At 37.4% G+C, this 20180-nt stretch overlaps 1 protein-coding gene across 1 annotated transcript in view; it reads right to left on the reverse strand.

The window, feature by feature from the left end:
- The window catches only part of arhgap23a (Rho GTPase activating protein 23a), a 71555-nt gene extending 64563 nt beyond the window's left edge, over positions 1-6992 (reverse strand). Inside the window, exon 1 of the mRNA XM_077213217.1 lies at positions 6859-6992. Within this exon, the coding sequence (XP_077069332.1) occupies positions 6859-6867 (9 nt within the window). The 5' untranslated portion in view covers positions 6868-6992. The remainder of the gene's footprint in view (positions 1-6858) is intronic.
- Positions 6993-20180: the final 13188 nt, after the last annotated feature.

Below are 20180 nucleotides of genomic sequence, written 5' to 3' on the forward strand. Positions count from 1 at the left end.
ATATTTTAATGCTGTTTTTCTCTCATTTTTGGAGCTTGGCAACTGAACCGCTTGTCACAACTGTCTTTGTATTGCAAAAACATTTTGGTTTTTAAAAATATGAGTGAATATTTGAGTAAATAACGGTAGAATTATCTGTTTTAAATGCACTACCATTCAAAAGTTTGGAGTCTGTAAGATTTTTTGTTTTATTTGTTTAGAGATAAAAGAATCTTACAGACCCCAAACGTTTGATCGGTAGTATATGCAAGTTTTGCACTGATGAATTCATTCCAAACTTTAATGTGTATGTGTCCATGCTTGTGTGTTTAACTCAGTATTCCCTTCGGTGTGCATTATCCTCTCCTACCACCAAACCAGGTCAAATTATCCCAATAAGCCCTAATCCACAAGATAAGAGGAGATGGAGCGATTGGGAGACTGTAGCTCTGTGCCAAAACACAGCCACATGTGAGCTATTTCTCTCGTTATTTCCATCCATTTCTTTCTGCCACCCTTTTGCCCATCGGGCTCAAAATGTTCACGGGAGAAAAAATTGTGAACTGCTTTCTTAAAGTCACTGGGGCTTTTTATTGTACCATCAAAGCATTTGTTAAATCAAGCATCTATGTAGCTCCAGTGCTGCTCAGAATCCTTCATGTGCTTCTCTCATCATCATCATCATCATCCATGCAGCTCGTAATAAAGCCCGGCAGCTAGCTTGTTAAAAAAAAAAAAAAAAAACACTTAGCACAATGTGTTTTTATGTAATGAGCTAATGTTATACTATAAATTCAAGCTGTGTGGGTTTTTCCCCATTCTTTTAAAGGGATGTACAGTGGGGTTCCAATAGTGTCATATAGTGAATATGCTTCAACTTTGTATTTTTCTAATTTAATACTGTTTTTTTTTTCATCAAAAATATATCATAATTTGAGTTGCATGAATTTCTGAATGTTTCAGTGTTTGCTCACTTGGGCTGAATGAACTTGATGAAACCTGATGATCATGTTTTCCAGCATGATTTGAGATGATCCAAAGAGCATCTTGAGCTTCAATGGAGGAGCACCTTACCATCTGTACAGTCACATGATCAGTGTTACAGATTCGATTAGTGACCAGTCTTATTCATTTTACATCATAATGTTTCTTTCTTTATACTTTTCTAAAACAATCCCAAAGCTTTTTGTTTATTTCTCAGATTTTAAAAATTATCAATCAAATCCCAATTTTCACGTGGACTCAGATGGTTGAACCCCACTGTAAGTGTCAAGGGCAGAAGGAGGAAGTGGTCACGGGGTTCACGACCCCATGTTTTTTGTGTCTCCTCCTACAACCTGTCGTAAATCTATGCTATTCACAGCAGGCCATGCAGCGTTTTGGGTCTGTTTTACAAATTAGTAGACTTCAGGAATAAAGAAACCATACTAAATCAGCAACAATGACTTACTCAACTCTGACTTAGAATAAAAACATAATTATTCAACTTGCTATAAATATTTAATGTATTTCGAGGCCATTAGAAAGCATTATACAGTATCTGTGTATAGATATGCAGCAGAAACATCTGTGATACTCTGCCATATTATCCCTGCAGGAAAGAAGAGAGTACTAAAAAAGGTAAAAATAACTAGAGTGAGAGGAAATGCTCTGAATGGAACTGTATTGTGTTACACGAACTACCATTTTCTCTATTTATGCGCTGTTATGAGGATACTGAGACTGTTTTTGGTCCTAGAGACCATCTCATGGTGCTTGTAAAGCGCTAATGTCCTGTTTCCTCATAATTCATGTGGCATAGCATACATACCAATATTTCCTTTCTCTTTTACATCACTTCCTCCTGGCTAAAGGTGAGGACCCTTCTGTCTGACCCCTACATGTTCAAAAATTTTCACACGCACAGACGTATTAATACATACTACAATGTTTTTTGACATTTCCATGTACAATTTTAGCACAGGAAAAATATTTTATTGTTTGTAAGTAAAAGTTCATTGTAAATGTATGGTCTCCTTTGAGACGGCATTAACATTTGAAATGTCTCTGTATAATAACGTAATAGCCTGTTTGATCCCACCGCCAATCAGAACGGCACCAGGCAATTCTTAAGAGCTATCTGACTCTGTTAAACACATTATGATCTGGAAAGAGCTTTATCTGTAAAACATATCTCTGAAGTACACCAGTTTCTTCAAAGCAAGACAGTCCATGCTCCATTTAAGAGCAATAGTTTTACCCCATAACCTCCCTTATAATTTACTACAACTACAAAAACAATATTTGCATTATAAATCCATCCATAATGTTAGTGTGCTATATGAGGCCGTTTTGTGCTGCCATGTGGAAACAGTCCATCCAGATTAAGCAGGGAAACATCTGCCTCACAAACCCTCAGCCATCTGCCCACTGACTGCTGAGTGGGATGAATTTCCCAACAAATATAATCCATGTAATCTAATTCATTATGATACCAAACCCTAAGATATCACAATATGGCCATGAAATAAATGACAGAGGCAGAGTAAAAGAGGTGATGGATGTTAAAGGGAGCAGAAGACAGCGATGGAATGCACAAGATGAAGAAAATATGAAAGAGACACAGACAAACGAATGCAAGACGGCCTCCCAAGCTCTCTCGCTCTCACCCATATATGTGATTCAGGGCTGGTGGACAGTGATGAAGTAACAGGTCATTAGCTCCAGCTGTAAAATCAATAACTACTCGGACATCAGCAGAGAAAACAGGCCTATACATCACATGAGCTCTTTTGTCCTGGTTTTTAGTCTTGCAGTGAAGAATGACGGCCTAAAGGTTGCCAAGAGTTACTTCAATGGATTGGTTACTTTAAATGGAAACTTATTTTATTAATTGCACAGTTGCTCTCTGACTGCTGATTTAGAATGATTTAATGCTGATATTGCTGGAGCATCTAGCCTAGAAATCTAGACGCACCCTATAGCGGCAGCATTATTTTGCAGCCAGTGTCGTCTAGAAACTCTCCGTTGGCTTGCGAGCTGGAAAAAACAAACTCTAGTCAGGCCAATCACATCGTGTTGTGGTGATCTTGATGTGGGTCTGGATTGTCAGGCTATTGAGCATCTTCAGTTCTCTGCAGTGCAGAGTTTGTGAAAAATGTAAGATAATGCTAAAACTCGATTCAAATTCAAAGCAGGGGGAGGAAAAAAGAGTGTATTGATAGAGTTGTTTGTGTTTGTTGAAAAAAAGGATGCATCTGCAACCCATTTTACTTCCGTGATGTGACAGATTTTCTTTTTTCCATTATTTTCCATTAATTTAGTCAAGCTCCATAACAGCATTAGGACTTATTACTCCGCTTGTCTGTGTTTGTGCATAGGGATTTTTCAGTGACTTTTTCCTGCAGGTTTCATAGATCCTCCAGTAGGTGGCGTGCTTATTAGAACATTCTTTTAGAAAAAAATTACGGTAGGACTTGATGCACCATTAGGAATTGATCTGATTGTCACAAGTGTGTGTTCCATACCAAAATTGACAAGAGTAGCTAGCTGGGCATGGTCTCTTTAGAAAGGTTTGCGGGATGGAGCTAAAATGTGACCTTGGACCACAAAACCAGTCACAAGTAGCACGGGTATATTTGTGGCAATAGCCAACAGTACATTGTATGGGGCAAAATTATACATTTTTCTTTTATGCCAAAAATCCTTAGAATAAAGATCATGTTCCATGAAGATATTTGGTAAATTTCCTACCGTAAATATATAAATAATTTATTTTTGTGAGCGAATGCAGCACAATCGCGAACATAAGTGGACAACTTTGAAAGCGATTTTCTCAATGTTTCGATTTTTTTGCACCCTCAGATTCCAGATTTTCAAATAGTTGTATCTTGGCCAAATAATGTCCTATCCTAACAAACCATACATCAATGGAAAGCTTATTTATTCCGCTTTCTGATGATTTTATTATGACAAATTTGACACATGTGACTGGTTTTGTGGTCCAGGGTCACAAATAAGAAAATAAGAGGCTTTGTGACCTCAGCCAAAAAATGTAAAGTCATTTCAGAGGTGCATGGAGCTAAGTTATTTCATTGCACATATCAATAATATAAAAATCAAATGGATCTGAGTGAAATCCAACATGTTATAACAAGTCTCACTTATTACAGGAACAATTTTTAAGGACCAACCTGAAGAACCATTGTTTGAGGGATACTCATACTGCGGTGTTCTTCTAAAATGAGGGTGAGACACAAATCCGTGAGTGCAGTTTACAAACCCGTGGGAATGGATTGCGAAAGCGTGGGCACGGTTTATGAATTTGTCGGTACAGATTGCAAAAAATGAAGGCACGGTTTACAAATCTGAGAGCGTGGATTAGAAACCCGTGGGTACAGTTTATTAATCCGTGGCCCGACTTATTAAACCAGGGGAACAGTTTGAGAATTTGTGAGTACGGAGGGGACGGATTGTTTTTTTTTTTTCTTCCACAGGTGACTTCCCGGGCTCCGTAGTACCAACGCTATCTCACGACCAATTTGTACGAATTTGTACGAGTGATTAAAAAGTGGCTAATTCGTATGAATTCGTACGACCTCACTCGTACGAATTTGTATGTTTTGTCTGAACCCACGTGATGGGTTGGTTTAGGGGCGGGGTCAGGGGTAGGTCATTCGTACAAATTCATACGAATTGGGCAACTCGTAAAATATGTACGATTTAGCAAAAATCGTACTAATTCGTACGAGTGAGGTCGTATGAATTCGTACGAATTAGCCACGTCGTAAAATTTGTACGAATTGCCGTGAGATCGGGCTGGTAGTACTCAAACCAGCCTGGATCTTTAAAGTCGGCATAAAACGTAAGTTGCAATTGTCTTTTCTTTCCTATTGTGACTTGTGAAATGGCTGCTCAAACAAGAACAAAATGTATTGTAAATTGTATGGATTGTACCGTTGGATGGTTGTGGTTTGCTATTGCTGTGATGTCATATCATGTGAGTGCAAGTTGTCCCGCCCTCTTGACAGTAAACACACCATCAGAGAAAACATGTCAGTACAAGAGAGAGAGCAAGTTAATTTGATTAAATATTATAAGGGCACATTAATTTTAAAATATTAATAATGTGCACAGATAAATTATTTATAATAAATGCTGCAATATTCTGTTTAAAAAATATATATATATTTGTCAATTTGGATTTCATGGTGACTTTAACCACTACACCCCGATCCCCCTGAACAGACTGCCATCATGTGCCAACTGTCTCTTTCTGCATTACTGACCACAATTGCATCAGATTTTTGGCTCGTGGGCCTGTTTCATACATGCTATCATAAGATAACATAGCTTTTGACAATCGTAAGAGAAGAAGGAGCTGTAAACAGATTTGAAGGAATTGCAGGAAGAACGCGCTTTGCACTTTTGCTCACAGAGCCAGCTACTATTACTGTCCTATAGTCATTCCATACTCCTGATCAATGAGACGACCTTCACACACTCTCACTCTCTCTCACACACACACACTTTCTGGACTGTTTCAGTGTAGGGAAAGTATTTGTAGTGTTTAGCTTTTACCTTTCAGCCACTCAGTGGCCTAATACACTCCTGCACCAATTAGAGCAAAGATGTGTTACTGACTTTTTGTGAAGTATTGATACTGTTGCTCTCAGTGGCCTGTTGTTTGGCTAGATAGTCATTTGCCTTCCGGCATTTTTCCATGACAATACATTTACACAACTTTGGAGGTTGGATCAGGTCCCTGTCTAGCACTGGCCTGTCTTACTGTTCTTCTCATGACTGAGCCATTGCCATCATTATGTGAGTGGCGATCCAGATACTGAATGTCAAACACTGAAAGTAAATCAATGGGGTCAATATTAGATATTATACAAACTATTGCATGGGGATGACATCACCTGGTTGACGTTAGACCCATGCAAGACGTGGCTGAGGACGTGCAGTGTTGAGTGCATGAATAATTCATCACAGGAGAGCGGGAAAACGGCATGCGACCCGTTTAAAGAGAAGGAAAGATTGAAATATTTTGCTAAATGCCATTCAGTCATAGCCCAAATACAAACTAAATAAATTGTCATGGTGTCTCTCTTTCACACACTGCTGTCCCAAAGGAGCGTGACTATTGAGAGCATGACATAATGTTTAGGCAGCAAAGTCAGCCCAGGGAATCAGCATCCCTGTGTCCCTTTAGTGTCACTGCATGGCAAACAACTGCTTTTACACGTTACCATCTCTCTATGTAATACATTATATTAATATGATTCATTTATTATATAATAAGTGTGTGAGAACAAGTAATAATAACAATATTTAATAAATTCTGATATATATATGTGTATATACACACACACATATATTCACACACACATATATATATATATATATATATATATATATATATATATATAGATATATATACTTCAGAACAATGGTAACCCTTACTCTTATGATTTGGGTAAGCAGTAAGAGTATGAGTTATCAAGTATGATTTACTTGTCTGGACTTGTATCTGTGTTAGTGTTTAAGGTGCATTGCTCTCATGCAAAGCAGAGTATAAGGTTACTCAGATCTGATTTTAAGCATTCATACGGCAAATAAAATACACTATGTTCAAATCAATTGGTGATTCTGACACCAACCCCCATTTATATGTGACATGCTGTAGGATTTACTCAGCATGACAACAGCATCACAAAATGACAAAATGATGAACAAAAAAATGCAAGCCACATGCTATAGTGTTAAGGATGGATTTGCTGCTAGAGACTGATGCGAGGATCCTGCTGTGCCGTTTGCTTTTGCCCGAAGCATCACTGGCATGAAGCAGGAAACAGGAAACATGTTTGTTCGGCGTAATTGTACGCTGATATCGCTCACCTGCTCCATGCTTCAGCAATCCCTCCTCCGCCTCCTGTTCCCACTCATCGCACAGTATTCCGGCTTCCCAAAGCAATATTCCCACAGTTGCTTGCCTCCCTAATTAAGGAATCCTTACAAAAATCCACAGACGTTCTTACATAGCCGGGAGGCTCCCTGAAGATGAGCCTCTGAGATGCATTCCCTTTCCGCCTGTTATCCAGTCAAATGCTCCGAAGTGTTCCTATTATCTGTGTGTGTCTCTCTCTCTCTCTCTCTCTCTCTCTCTCTCTCTCTCTCTCTCTCTCTGTCTGTCTGGTTGTGCTGTGATTATTTGCTCCAGGCTCTGTGCTAAAGCAAAGACAAAGGGTCAGGGTTGCATCTATGTTTTACTCCGGTACGGCGAAGGATAAGGGACTTCCTCTCACTCGTTTGTTTGTTCCACACTCTCCACCTTGCCTTCATGCTTCCAACTCAACCCTCCCTCTTTCTCTCCCCACTTCCCTCCTCTCCTTCCCTTCCCCCACTCGTATGGATTCTGAGGGAAAGGAAGGGGGGGGTTGGTCATAGTGGTACCATGTGACTCCCAGCACTGAGCAATCAACTGAAGCTTCTTCTGTTTCTATGGCAGGACCCCCTGATGCTCATGCCTGAGATGAAGCTTCTGTCACCATTGGCAACCATAGAACCATAGAACCACTGACAGACAGAATGTTCATGTGAGACTCTGCAGCAACTTGCTGTGCTGGGAACATGCAGCTACTTGCAGTTTGCATATTAAAGAAATAGGAGTGCTTTAGCTGTGCGAGCGTGTGATTTAGAGTTTTACTGACCTCAAGTCATGCATGTTTTTCATAGTCTTAGAGATGAGATATAGTTGTCAGGTTAATTCCCACAGTTCTGGAAAAAACCTGTAAATATTAGGGAGTGATAGGCTATCACTGATAGGTCTGTGGAAATTAATAAAATCTTAAAGGTGGTGTAAAACATTGTTCTAGTTATTCTCAGTTATATTTCTTAACTGGAAAGAAATTATGTGAGATTTACTTTTTTTTAACTCTAAAATTGCTAGTAAGTTTTACAAATAATTACAAAGAAATGGCAAGTAACACATTGAAGTAATCGTGTATTGTGTAAAATTTAGGAGGACCGGTTTACAGACATGCAATATCATATAGGCTACATAACTATGTTTTTCAGTGCTGTATAATGACCTTACATAATGAACCGTAATGTTTTAATTTCCTTAGAATAAGCCATTTCTATCTACATACACCGCCGGTCCCTTTACATTGAAATAGCCATTTTGGGACGACATGTTTCTACAGTGGCCCTAAACAGACAAGCGCGCTTCGTTCCTATGTTGTTCTTCGTGCAAAAGAAGCAAGCTAAAGTCAGTGAATAAAACACTGACACAATGATGAACATGTAACAAATATATTCGCAATAACATCGTTTTACTGAATAATTAAGTTAACATAATTCCTTAATTTATAATTGTAAAAAAAACGTATTGCTGTCTACTCTCTGCTATCTCAGACGACGACATCTTTCCTGTCGGCCACCGTAACTTCTGTTGGTTACAATTCACAACCTCACCACTAGATGCCGCTAGAAATCACACACTGCACCTATAAACATGAATTTTTGAGGTAGAAAATCTGAAATACTATTTTCTTGTAAAATGTGGGCTACTCCAATGATCTTTTTATAACTTCTTTTTAATGAAATTCTTTAAAGTGTTCAGCAAGAAACTATTGATTTCTGACTGCTACTGTATTTCTAATGAAACAACATCACACAAGCAACTGTTCTGAATATCCTAAAATTCTGAATAATATAAACAAGAGACTGCAGGTAATCACACATAAATATTCTGTGCAACAGCATGACTGTGATTGATTTTATGCAACAGTTCAATAAGCAAACGGTTAATATTGAGTAACTAACATTGGACACATAGCCAGTTACTTTCTCTATTTTTGCCCCGCCAGTAACCAAAACATTTCTAATAGTTGAGTGGGTTATCGAATCATGTAGAAACGCATGCAATGCTTTTACCGTGGCTTCAATCTGAAACTTCCATAGGTTGCTGAGAAAATTAGGCAAACATCCAGGGTGGTCAGCTGTAACACTGTGTTATAAAATATACAGTACAACATTGAATGCACCGATTTATTATTATTATTATTATTAAGAGCATAACATCTCAAAATACTGATACAAACCAATACAAAATAATCCACGCAATTATTAGTGAATGAGACCCAGGCTGCATCCAAAAACGTAGGCTACTTGTTGCCTCGCTATCGGGCAAATGACTCGGGCAGCGTTTGTGCACGAAGGCACCTCACAAAACTGATTTCAGACTGACTTCTGAGCCAGTTTAATGGTTAAATAATCTACGGCAAAATAGACCGAACTTCGGTGAAAACTAAGCAGATATTTCTCACTAGAAATTACATCAGAAGTGGAAAACGACTTACATTTACACACAAACTGAACACCAACCACAACATATATGCCACCTTTATTTTTTAGCCCAATTAACTGTCACAGAATGGAACAAATGTGGGATACCAAAGGCAGTAATGGATAGGTCAACATCAGCTGCGTCCGAACACAGAATCTCGTGTGGGTGTTTGTTTTGAATAAGTGATTAGCCTACTCTACGGCCGCTAAAAAAAGTGTTCTATTTAGTATGAATGTTTTTAGTATGAACAGAATCTGGACGTACTATACATTCCCATTGTTGCCCTTATTGTGACCTAGCAGCGTCAGTTGCGTCGCTTCACAGTCATTCACAAATCCTCTCCCGTGGCCGAGTCATGGGATACTAAAGTGTCAATTGTATGCACTTCAGAATCTCGCCAGAAGTAGTAGGTCATCCGGGTACTTTTTGCATTCTCTTTTATGAGTACTATTAATTCGGACATTCTGTCACAAACTGTTTATCACCTACTACTTGGGAAGTTTGCAATTTCGGATGCTGCCATTTTCTGCCTTTAAAAATCAGTCAGATGAAGTTATCTCCGGAGACAGGAAGTAAAGTTAACATTGGATTCTGACATGCCTTAAAGCCCATCCTCGGAAGACAACATTTTAAAGATTTCGGGCACAGTCCCAGTGTTTCATGAGCAGCAAATCATATCAGAATGATTTCTGAAGGATCATGTGACACTGAAGACTGGAGTAATGATGCTGAATATTCAGCTTTCCATAGCAGGAATACATTACATTTTAAAATATATTCAAATAGCAAAACAGTTATTTTAAACTAATATTTCACAATATTACTGTTTTTACCAAATAAATTCAGCCTTGTTGAGTATAATAGACATATTTCAAAAACATAAAAAAACCTACCTCAAAATTTTTTAACTTTAGCTATACAGCCATATAAAAGAGTCTCATGATTTTTTTTTATTTTTTCCGGTTAGTATTTGTGAAGTACACCAAAAAGCAAAAACTTTATTTGTTGTACCCTATACACCAGACTTCTATTGTTTGTGTCACGTAGATGTAAATGATCAGGCAGGGCAGTGGAAAAAATGCAGGAATACTTAGGGAAACACTCGGAGCAAGTACAAGTGAGGAAACACCCAGGCCCGCCCACAGAAATGACTGGGCCCCTGAACAGATCCAGTGAGTGGGCCCTCCCCAAATCTGCTAGGCTACTCATATCATGCCTGTGCTCTCTCTCTCTCTCTCTCTCTCTCTCTCTCTCTCTCTCTCTCTCTCTCTCTCTCTCTCTCTCTCTCTCTCTCTCTCTCTCATACATTTAACTGAGAGAGACTTACTCAGTGATGTGGGCTACATTGGTACACACACACCAAGGTTAACAAACGATCTGCACTGTAAACCCGAATACTTTGGCAAAACTCAAAACATTTAAAGGGGTGGTTGATTATGATTTCACTTTTCTAACTTTAGTTAGTGTGTAATGTTGCTGTTTGAGCATAAACAACATCTGTAAAGTTACAAATGAAGCATGAACACGTTACAGTGCACCCCACAAACACAATCAAGCCTTCGAAAAAAGGTGTTTTACCAATCGATTGCCTCAAGTTATGAAATTCAAAGTTTAAGTAAGCAGAACTGGCAAATTGTGTTTTGTACTTAAACATTTCAAGGTAAGAACAATTAAGGTTTATGAATACACTAATTAATACATTTAATATGTCCAAAAAACAGGTGATGTCATACTTTTCTAGTAGTGCTATCGTGGCGTAATAATCTGTTTGGTTGTAAAATGTATTACCGGAATGAAATGAAATCGATTGTATCGTCCTGTGGAATCATTAATTCACAGACAGCATAAGAAGATGTTCAACTAATAAAGATCTTCATCGCTGACGCTGGCAAACAATGTGATGCATTTGAAGATTTGCTCTCACTTGACTGTACTGTAGTCCACGGCCGATTCATCCAACGCTTGTGATGTTCTTAAATCTTCCTGTTAGACAACTTCGAGTCAAGTGTGAATTGAAAGCGCTTCAGTGATTCAGTGCGTGCAGGAACTGAACAGATCATTCAAACTGATTCGTGAACCGATTTAGACCGATCTGCCAACTTGTTTGATGAAGTCTTTGAACAGAATCGACTCAAAAGAGTGATTCATTTGTGAATTGAGCATCGCTCATGCCCAGAAAAAAAGATACAGCGCGCTTGGAATAAACTACGCATTTAACACGTATTGCATTAAAATAAAGTAATGAGAGGAATGTCACCCAACGTAACGAAGTAAAAGGTTTTTTTTTAGAACAGATTCTTTTTTTATAAGAAATGTACTCGAGTACTACATACCTGGCATTCCAACTAAATGTAGGCTACTACAATAGCTAATAATTATTTTGTTCATGTCACTTTGCTGCTGACCGCAGACTGGCGCGAAGCACTGGCGTTTTTGACGTTACGTAAAAAAAAAATAGCCTGTTCAGACCATTTTCAGGAGAGGGGTGTTTCATTATGACACAGGCTACATTTTACTCAAGCAGCATTAAATAAAATGCATTTTCCCTCACTTTTCCAAAAATGAATGGTGCTTTTTTGGTTCAAATAAAATATGGTAATCTGTTTATATTTAGAATGAACATAATTATTGCTGGACTGCATGGGCCCCCCCAAGCGGCTGGGCCCCAGAAAACGTTCCCCTTTATCCCCCCTTATGGACGGTGGTGTTTCAAACACCACACACATAACACCCACAACGACTAACAAAACACAAGTGTAACACTTACACTATATAGGGAAGACAAGATAACAAAGTTTCGTGGTAAATGAAATGCATGGGGAAACTAATCAACATGAAGAAATACAAAACATGGCACAAGACAGGGACAAGACACAGGGAATACATGACAGTTTGTTTATAAATGAATTAACCTTATATAAAACCTTTAGCATTAATAGATTTTTTAGATTTTTATTTTACTGAAGAATTTTTTTTTTTCAATTGAATACACCCCTCCCCAAAGAAAGGTTTTGTCAAACTTGTTACAGTGCACGCACACACGTGTATGCGCATACACACAGACAAAGTTCCTTGTACAGACAGGAAAGGCCTGGAAGGCACAGGCCTGCTTGGTTACTCAGGAAAAAAACATCCTTGGTCATTTCCCTCTTCCTACCCGGAGAAAATCCATGATTCACCCCACCACAACAGGAACTGAGCCAAGTCGGGCAGGCATTTTCTGCAACACTTCCCCTCTGCCTTACTCATCTGTTGTCACTCCTTCCGTCTTCTTGCTTTTCTCTCAAATATTCTACAAATTCCTTCTTTCTCTCGCCTCTTTTCTTTGTCTGTCCCCAGTCGCCTCAAAGGCGGGGCCCTTACCTAAATTGGCCATGGTTTTATGGTAAAACTGTAGTAAACATGATTAAGTAACCAGGTTTTGATACCATGGTTCTAATATAGTAATATTGTAGTAATAGGAGTAAAACTGTGGTAATAGTAAGTTTATAAATTTTGTTGCTACTATGGTTTTACTGCAAATGCTATAGTAAGGCCATGGTTATTTTTACAGTTTTACTACAACAATGATAGTTAAACCATAGTTATTGTATTAAAACTGTGTTTTGTAGTTACTATAGTTTTACTGTACATGATGTAGTAAAACTATGGTCAATTTTCACGAGGGAATGATGCAGACCACTTTTACTATACCATGAAAAAGAAAAAAAACATTTATACACAAAAATCTACAAACCTAGCATGGGAAGATTTAAATAAATCCCCTTGTGAAGAGGCAGTAAAATATGTCACTTTTAAAGTGGTTACTATCATACATTTTATTTGTAAATGTAATTGTTCAGTCACTTGTTTAAATCACTCACATGCTCTCTTATTGTTTGCCCATGCTTATGCTCTTGCATCGCCTCCTGCAATCTAGATGCAGTTTAAATGTTTGTCCACTAGATGGAAGTAGAGTGACCTATAGATGGATAGATGGCGCTGATAACTTTATATTTTAAAGGAGCCGTATGTAAGAATGTGGCCAAAACTGGTACTGCAATCCCTTTCAAATTACTGTAGAGCGGTGTATCCCCTCCCCCTGCTCCCTGACTCGAGGTTGCCAGATAGGCTGCAGGATCCAGCAGGAACGTAGGCTGCTACAAGAAGCTTTTTCTGTTAATTATGCTTATGCTTCAAATTACAGAGTAATTATATATCGCAAAAATTTACTAATGGCGATTAGCCAAATATAATCGTAAAGATGTACGCTCGTATGTGACAGTACATTGTTAGAACAGTAGCTGTTAGTCTAACTTGTAATGGTAGGTATCCGTCATTAACGAAAGTACAAGTAAATGTGAAAGATTTCATGTCATTCTATTATTTTTGGCAGTAGAACTTGCATGATAAACAATAATGGGCGCGTAATGTTGTTTTCCTCAGCTTCTCATCATAATGACAGAGAAACGGGCTCTGATAATGCATTGCTAATTTTAGCAATGACGACTCGCCGTCTTTATTACCCAAACAATTCGTTACCTTTTCAATTCGATGACCCACCTCCTCCATATGAGCTAACGTAACGTTACTTTGCACGAACATGCATAACTTTGTTCGACTGTCATGAATATTTGACATGTCCATTTACATCAAGTACAAGTTAGCCAAACATAGATGTATCTTACCTGTCCAGGAGAAAATTAGCAACGTTGGCGTCTGTCTTCAAATTCTTCTCCGTTTTCAGCCGTCTCCATATTTCAAAGGCATCTCCTATACAGATCCTTGTTTTATGTCGGACTTTGTCACGAAGTATTTCGGATTAATAACGAGTTTTTTTTTTGGTTTCGCAACGTTAGACTTTTTTTTTATCCGATTCCGACACGTTTGTAGCTGCAGCTGTGGTAACTATAGCGCAGAGCTGGCAACCTGGATGCCGCAACACTACTGACTTCGTGATTGGTAGATAGGTGGAGGGTGACGCATCAGACCAAAACACAACATGACAACATCAACATCAGTTGAGGGCTGCAACTTCACTTTTTAAATGACAATATCCTGGTCGGACTACTGTTGTCAGTGATATAAGTATTTGAAATTAACATGATTTCTTAATGTCTAGTGATATATCAGGGCCATTTTATGATTAGCTGAAATAAATTTCTTACATACAGCTCCTTTAAAGATTTATTACATCCTTAAAAAAGCATCATCAAATGTCCTCAAATCATAAGTTTCCTTAATTCTCCTCATAAATTCATTCTCTCTGTTGTGTTTTTAAAACAAGATATCTTTCGCATTCTACCTAAACGTTTATGTAGGCTACTTCCTTATTGAGAGTTGTCAGAGGTGTGTAGCAATTTTGTTGTTAAAATTTCTGTGCAATATGTTAATATGTTAACAGGTTGTCAATGTAGTTGTTACATCACTGTCCCTTTTTAATAAACAAGTGCCATTTCACATAAAGTCAAGTGGAGTTGTGACTGTATAGGCCTAATGGTGAAGATTTTTCCACAGGTTAAAAGTCTGTAAACCAACCCATTGTAAATTATAAAAACCAATGTACTTTGAAGAATATTCTGTGTATTTTCTGTACACAAAACATGTGAATTATCTGTACATTTTCTTCGATTTGAAGTGTGTGTGTGTGTGTGTGTGTGTGTGTGTGTGTGTGTGTGTGTGTGTGTGTGTGTGTGTGTGTGTGTGTGTGTGTGTGTGTGTGTGTGTGTGTGTGTGTGTGTGTGGCTTTATTCTACAAAAAATATCACAGAGCCACCATAAGACCATGAAGCAGGAACCAATCAAGCCTGCTAATGGAGATTTCTACCAGTTCAACTTAAACTGAAATATTTACTTTTGTATGATGAGTATTCACAATGTCGATAGTGTCCATGTCACCAAATTTCTTTTTTTTTTTAGGTGGTTCCGCATTTTGGACTCTTTAATTTGACAAATTATAAGAGAGTTTTTATAGTCCCACAAATTTATTCGTGTGTTTGTGCGTGCGTATGAGCATGATAATTTTGAATTTTGAATGTTTTTAGCATTGTTAGAAGAAGTGTGCCACTTCCTTTCTGTCTATGTGTGTTCTGGGTTGTTTCTGATTTTGATGATGAATTTTGTCCATTTTCTATGCGGGGTCTCCTGGTTAAAGACATCAGCGCTGAAAATGAATGTCCTCAGTTTTCTCATCTGGAACGGTCTTTTTTTCATCAATATGAGAATTCTTGTTTTAAATGCTCCATGCTGTTACATCTCCTGCGCTTCACTCACTCTTGGTTCATTGGTTTGTGGTTCATATTTATTGCTGTGATGTTTTTTACTGATTAAAGCTCCAGTCCGTAACTTTTTTGTGTTAAAAATTATCCAAAATAATTTTTTGAGCAAGTAGTCTACATAACCAGCCAGTGTTAAACGGTAAACCAAACGGTAAGCTTGTAATAATGTTATTAATTCCAGTGGTACTGGTGGATTTCCGCTGGAAATTTGAGCATGTCTTTCGTCATTACGTCACATCTGTACACATAAAGAAGGTGTCTCGGCTAGTATGTTGCGTGTGAAGATGTTGGAGGTGGAGCTTTATAGTCTTTTCTCACAGCACTTACATAATTAAACTTATTAAATTGATGGCGGATCCAGAAAGGTTCAAACGACAATCACCAGTGACAACTGGAGATTCACCCGTTGTAAAATGCAAAAGACTTTGGACCTCGGAGTGGCTACAGAAAAAAAGAGACTGCAACCGGGCCCATGTGAAAACAAGGATAAACTGATTTACTACCATGCTTTTTTCCCCTTAGTTGGTCGGAACAAAAGTGGATGTTACTTGTTCAGATGACGGTGAAAATTCTTATGTTGGCCATTCTTCCAAAAAGTAGTATCTGTGATTCCGAATGACAGTATCCACACCAGCACGTGATTGAAAGCCGCACATTCTCCTCAAAACATTGGATTCATCCGCGCTGTGCCGTGCCGAGGCACAACCCACGTAAAGTTGATAATTCCACGAATAACTGCAATTGCAGATTTCGAACAGAGACGGTGACAGTGTTTTTACTGTGACACAAAAGCAGTTGTTGTCAAGGAAGATTTAATGACGTCATTTCATGGAAACACAGCCCTGGCATGACATTTTTATTGATCTAAAAAAAGTTGTTTGTTTGTTGGTGTTGTACAATTTGAGAACATGTGTTTGACCGGGCAAACAGGTTTAATGTTTATCTGCGAGTGCATGTGCATGTAACTAAAGACAAAGGTTTACGAACTTGTGAAATAGACCCACTTAAACACACTGAGCCACTTTACTCCACTTACAGTTAATAAGTGGATTTCCATAAGTATTGGGGTACAGAGATACAAACAGTACTTTCTTATTTGTTGTGCTATGTGATCTACATTAATGTTGAGAAACCTCAGCTCTGTTTTCTGAAATGTGAAATCAAGATGCATTGTGTCAAATTCAACAATGTCCAAGACATGGTTCGGCCAAAAAATGTAATTCTGTCATCATTTACTCACCCTCATGTCATTCCAAACCTCCAGAGGTGTACAATATAATTGTACTTTATTTAGTACGAATGTACATGTCACGGTCACATTCGGTTTAGTTCTATTTTTCCCATTTAGTCTTCCCTCATTTACTCTGTCTATGTTAGGTTTGATTAAAACGAACCCTGACTCGATTGCAGTGCGGTTCATCTGAATAAGTGTGAACGCTGCCATCCGTGCGGACCAAACAAGCGGACCGAAACCACTGAAAAGATGGGTCTCGGTCCACTTCCAAACGAACTCTGGTGTGGTTCGAATGAAATACGACACATGTAAAGAACCAAAAACAGGAAGATGAGACCCTATACGTCATAAAAGCCGACCAATCAGGTTGTGAACATATCCCTATGCCTTTAGGTTCAGTGATAAAAATGCCAATCTGAAGAACGCTAAGCGGACCAGGACTAAAGATGTTGTTTTTTGATCTGCAGCAAACGAACCAAATCAACCAAGCAAACCAAATTACAAGTGTGAACACACCCTTACTCTCCCTGTTTAGTTCAGTTATTTGTCCCGTCTCGTTAATGCTTCGTGGTTGTGTTATGCTTATATTCTAGTGATCTCCTGTGTGTTTACGTAGTTACTATTAAAGACTAGTTTGTTTATCTTCTACGTCTGCATGTGATCTATACAGCCACTTCGTAACAGTACAGATACTATGTCAAAAAATTTACTCAATTAAACGTTTTGGTTTACATTTTATTTAAAGGTGACACATTGTGCTTACTCAAATAAGTATTGAGTACTTTTAATAAACTCATGTACTTACTATAAAGTTACGGTTAGGGTTTGGTTTAGGGTTAGTTACTTGTGATTATAACTTACTGTTATTACAATAGTAAGTACATGTAGTACTTTTAAAAATATCTTTAAAAAAATTAAAAGTATCTATAATAAATTGTACAAATGCATTTAAAAGTTAAAAGTAAACACTTTTTAAATTGACCTTTGGAAAAACAGTAAAGATTTTGTATTTGTCATTATTCTGACACAACAGATGTCAAACTAAATGTAATGTCCTGAAACCTGTTACCTGAATATTTTCTGAGGGGAAACAGAATCATTTTACAGTTTGACATTTGAATATAGAGATTTCTAGACTATTAATCAAATATCAGCGTCTAGCAATCAAAAAAAAAAAGTAACTATAAATAACTTTATATCATTTCAAGCGAAATGAATTAAGATCCGTTTGTTATTAGGCATTTTGTGTTTATAGAACCTGTGTTGTGGTAAAAGGATTACTTGATCTTTTGGACTTCGAAGATCGACTTTGAGAAAGTTTTTTTATTGTTGTTATTATTTAATTAATCCACACATGTAAAACATCTTCAAACAGTAATGAGGATTGGGACCCACTAGTAGACCATCATGGTTAATTTGTGTCTTCTCTTTCCACCCTGCTTTCCTCTTCCTCTCTTCATACACCAATTCATTTCTCATCAATTACATCTGTACTTCTTCTTCTTCTCAGTCTTTCTCCAAGATCCTCATTGTTTTTCTTTGTGTTCTTTGTGTTTTCACAGATGAGCACATATCTTTATAGTATGCAAATGGCATTCCCCTTGTTGTGTGCATGACTAAGCCAGCAGATATCTGAAAAACAAACCTGGAAAACCTGAAAACAGTGGCTTATGTGGTGTTTTTGGTGGTTGATTACTTAACCATAAAAATGAGGAAACTACTATGAGCAAAAGCAGTTCAACTCACATAAAGCCACATCTTCTAAATGTACTACTGAATTTATGCCTCATGTCACTAAGACATACATGTGATTTCCCATAGCGGTTAGCCGGTTGATGTCTGCTGTACATGACTTGCCCTTTTGTTGATGAAAAAGCTATAGCTATTCTAGAATTAGATCATTTAATGAAAAATGAAGACCAGTTATTAATCTCGTTCTTAGTTGCTTAATTTAATTCCCTGATTAGATGACCTTCCTTTACTGTTTATTTTTCTTCAAGAAAAAATTAAGTTAAAGTTATTTATTTGTTAAGAACATGACTTCTATATAGCCAAGCATTCACATAATGCTTACCTTTTATAGCACTGTTGAATCAGATCGAAAGCATTAATATTATGAACAGCAGCTATGCTAATTATTTCCCATTTGCTTTTCTGCTGTTATCTCGGGACGCTAGTCCAGCCTCTCACGTAGATTTCAGATGCCCCAACACCTGCGATGAGATGACTAAACGCCTGTGAAGAGACGACTCAACGCCGGCGAAATGTTATGACATTCTTGTTGTGAGTGTCTGTTCCGTAACAAGTGTATTATGTTTGGTGGTATTTGCTTTTTTTGTGTGTTTGCTTTGTTTAGCCATTCGATTCAGTGTGCTGTATAGCCGTCATGTTTCTTTGACTTTTGGTTTATGTTATGGGTTTTAAATCATATCATGTCTATTTTAGTTCCTTATTTAGTATCTATTTATTTTTTTACTTTTCAAGTAGTCTGCAATTTAGTTAACTATTGCATTACACCACTGTACAGTGTACAAACTGCTCTTACACAGTATTAAAAAATATCCATTGATAGGAAAAGGGGTCATTGCAGTTCAAAAGGGGTCAGTCAGTCAATTATACATACATTTTTGCATTGTTGCAGAAAGCATGCCATTTTCTGAAAATGTTCAAGTTTCAGTGGGGTTCTATATAGAACCTTACGGTTTTTGACTCACTTTTAAACATTTTATGTCAAATAGATTCTATAATGAGAAATGTCATAAATTAAACTTTCATGTTTAACTTTTTTCTAGTTATAAAGCATGTTTCGGAACTGCTTAATTCATAAAATGTAATTACAATTAAAAAATAATTGAAACAAAATTAATTCAAACTAAATCCATAAAATGAATGATCCCATGATGAGTACCTTTAAAATGTTTTATATATGAAGTGACAGAACTCTCTGAAAGCTTTTCAACTGTATAGAATACCCTTTTACTTCAAACGTGAAAAGGTTCTGATATGATTTAACTTTGTTTATTTTTTTACATCCCGAAAACGAGCTTTTTTAAGAAAATAAACAAATGAAATAAGCTTAGAAAAATCCAGTTTGACTTGGTTCACAGAAACTGTTGCTGCTCTCACAGTAGACAGCTGTTTGAATCTCTTTAAGATTCAATGTGATGAATGTGTTAATCATTTTAAGAGATAAATACATTTACATTTTTAGATTTAGGTTGGGAACATTGACACTACTGTCACCCCATTATAATTCATTTCTGAAATAATCAGTCAAAACAACCCTAAATTGTTTTTAATTATAAGTTTGAAGTAAAATATTAAATAAATAATGCAATGTTAAATAAAAAAGGTATTGGCCTAAAAGATCAGTCAGTAC

The sequence above is a fragment of the Siphateles boraxobius genome, unplaced genomic scaffold (assembly GCF_051911475.1).
Source record: "Siphateles boraxobius isolate OS27281-9 unplaced genomic scaffold, OSU_SipBor_1 66, whole genome shotgun sequence".
NCBI classification, from domain to species: Eukaryota; Metazoa; Chordata; class Actinopteri; order Cypriniformes; family Leuciscidae; genus Siphateles; species Siphateles boraxobius.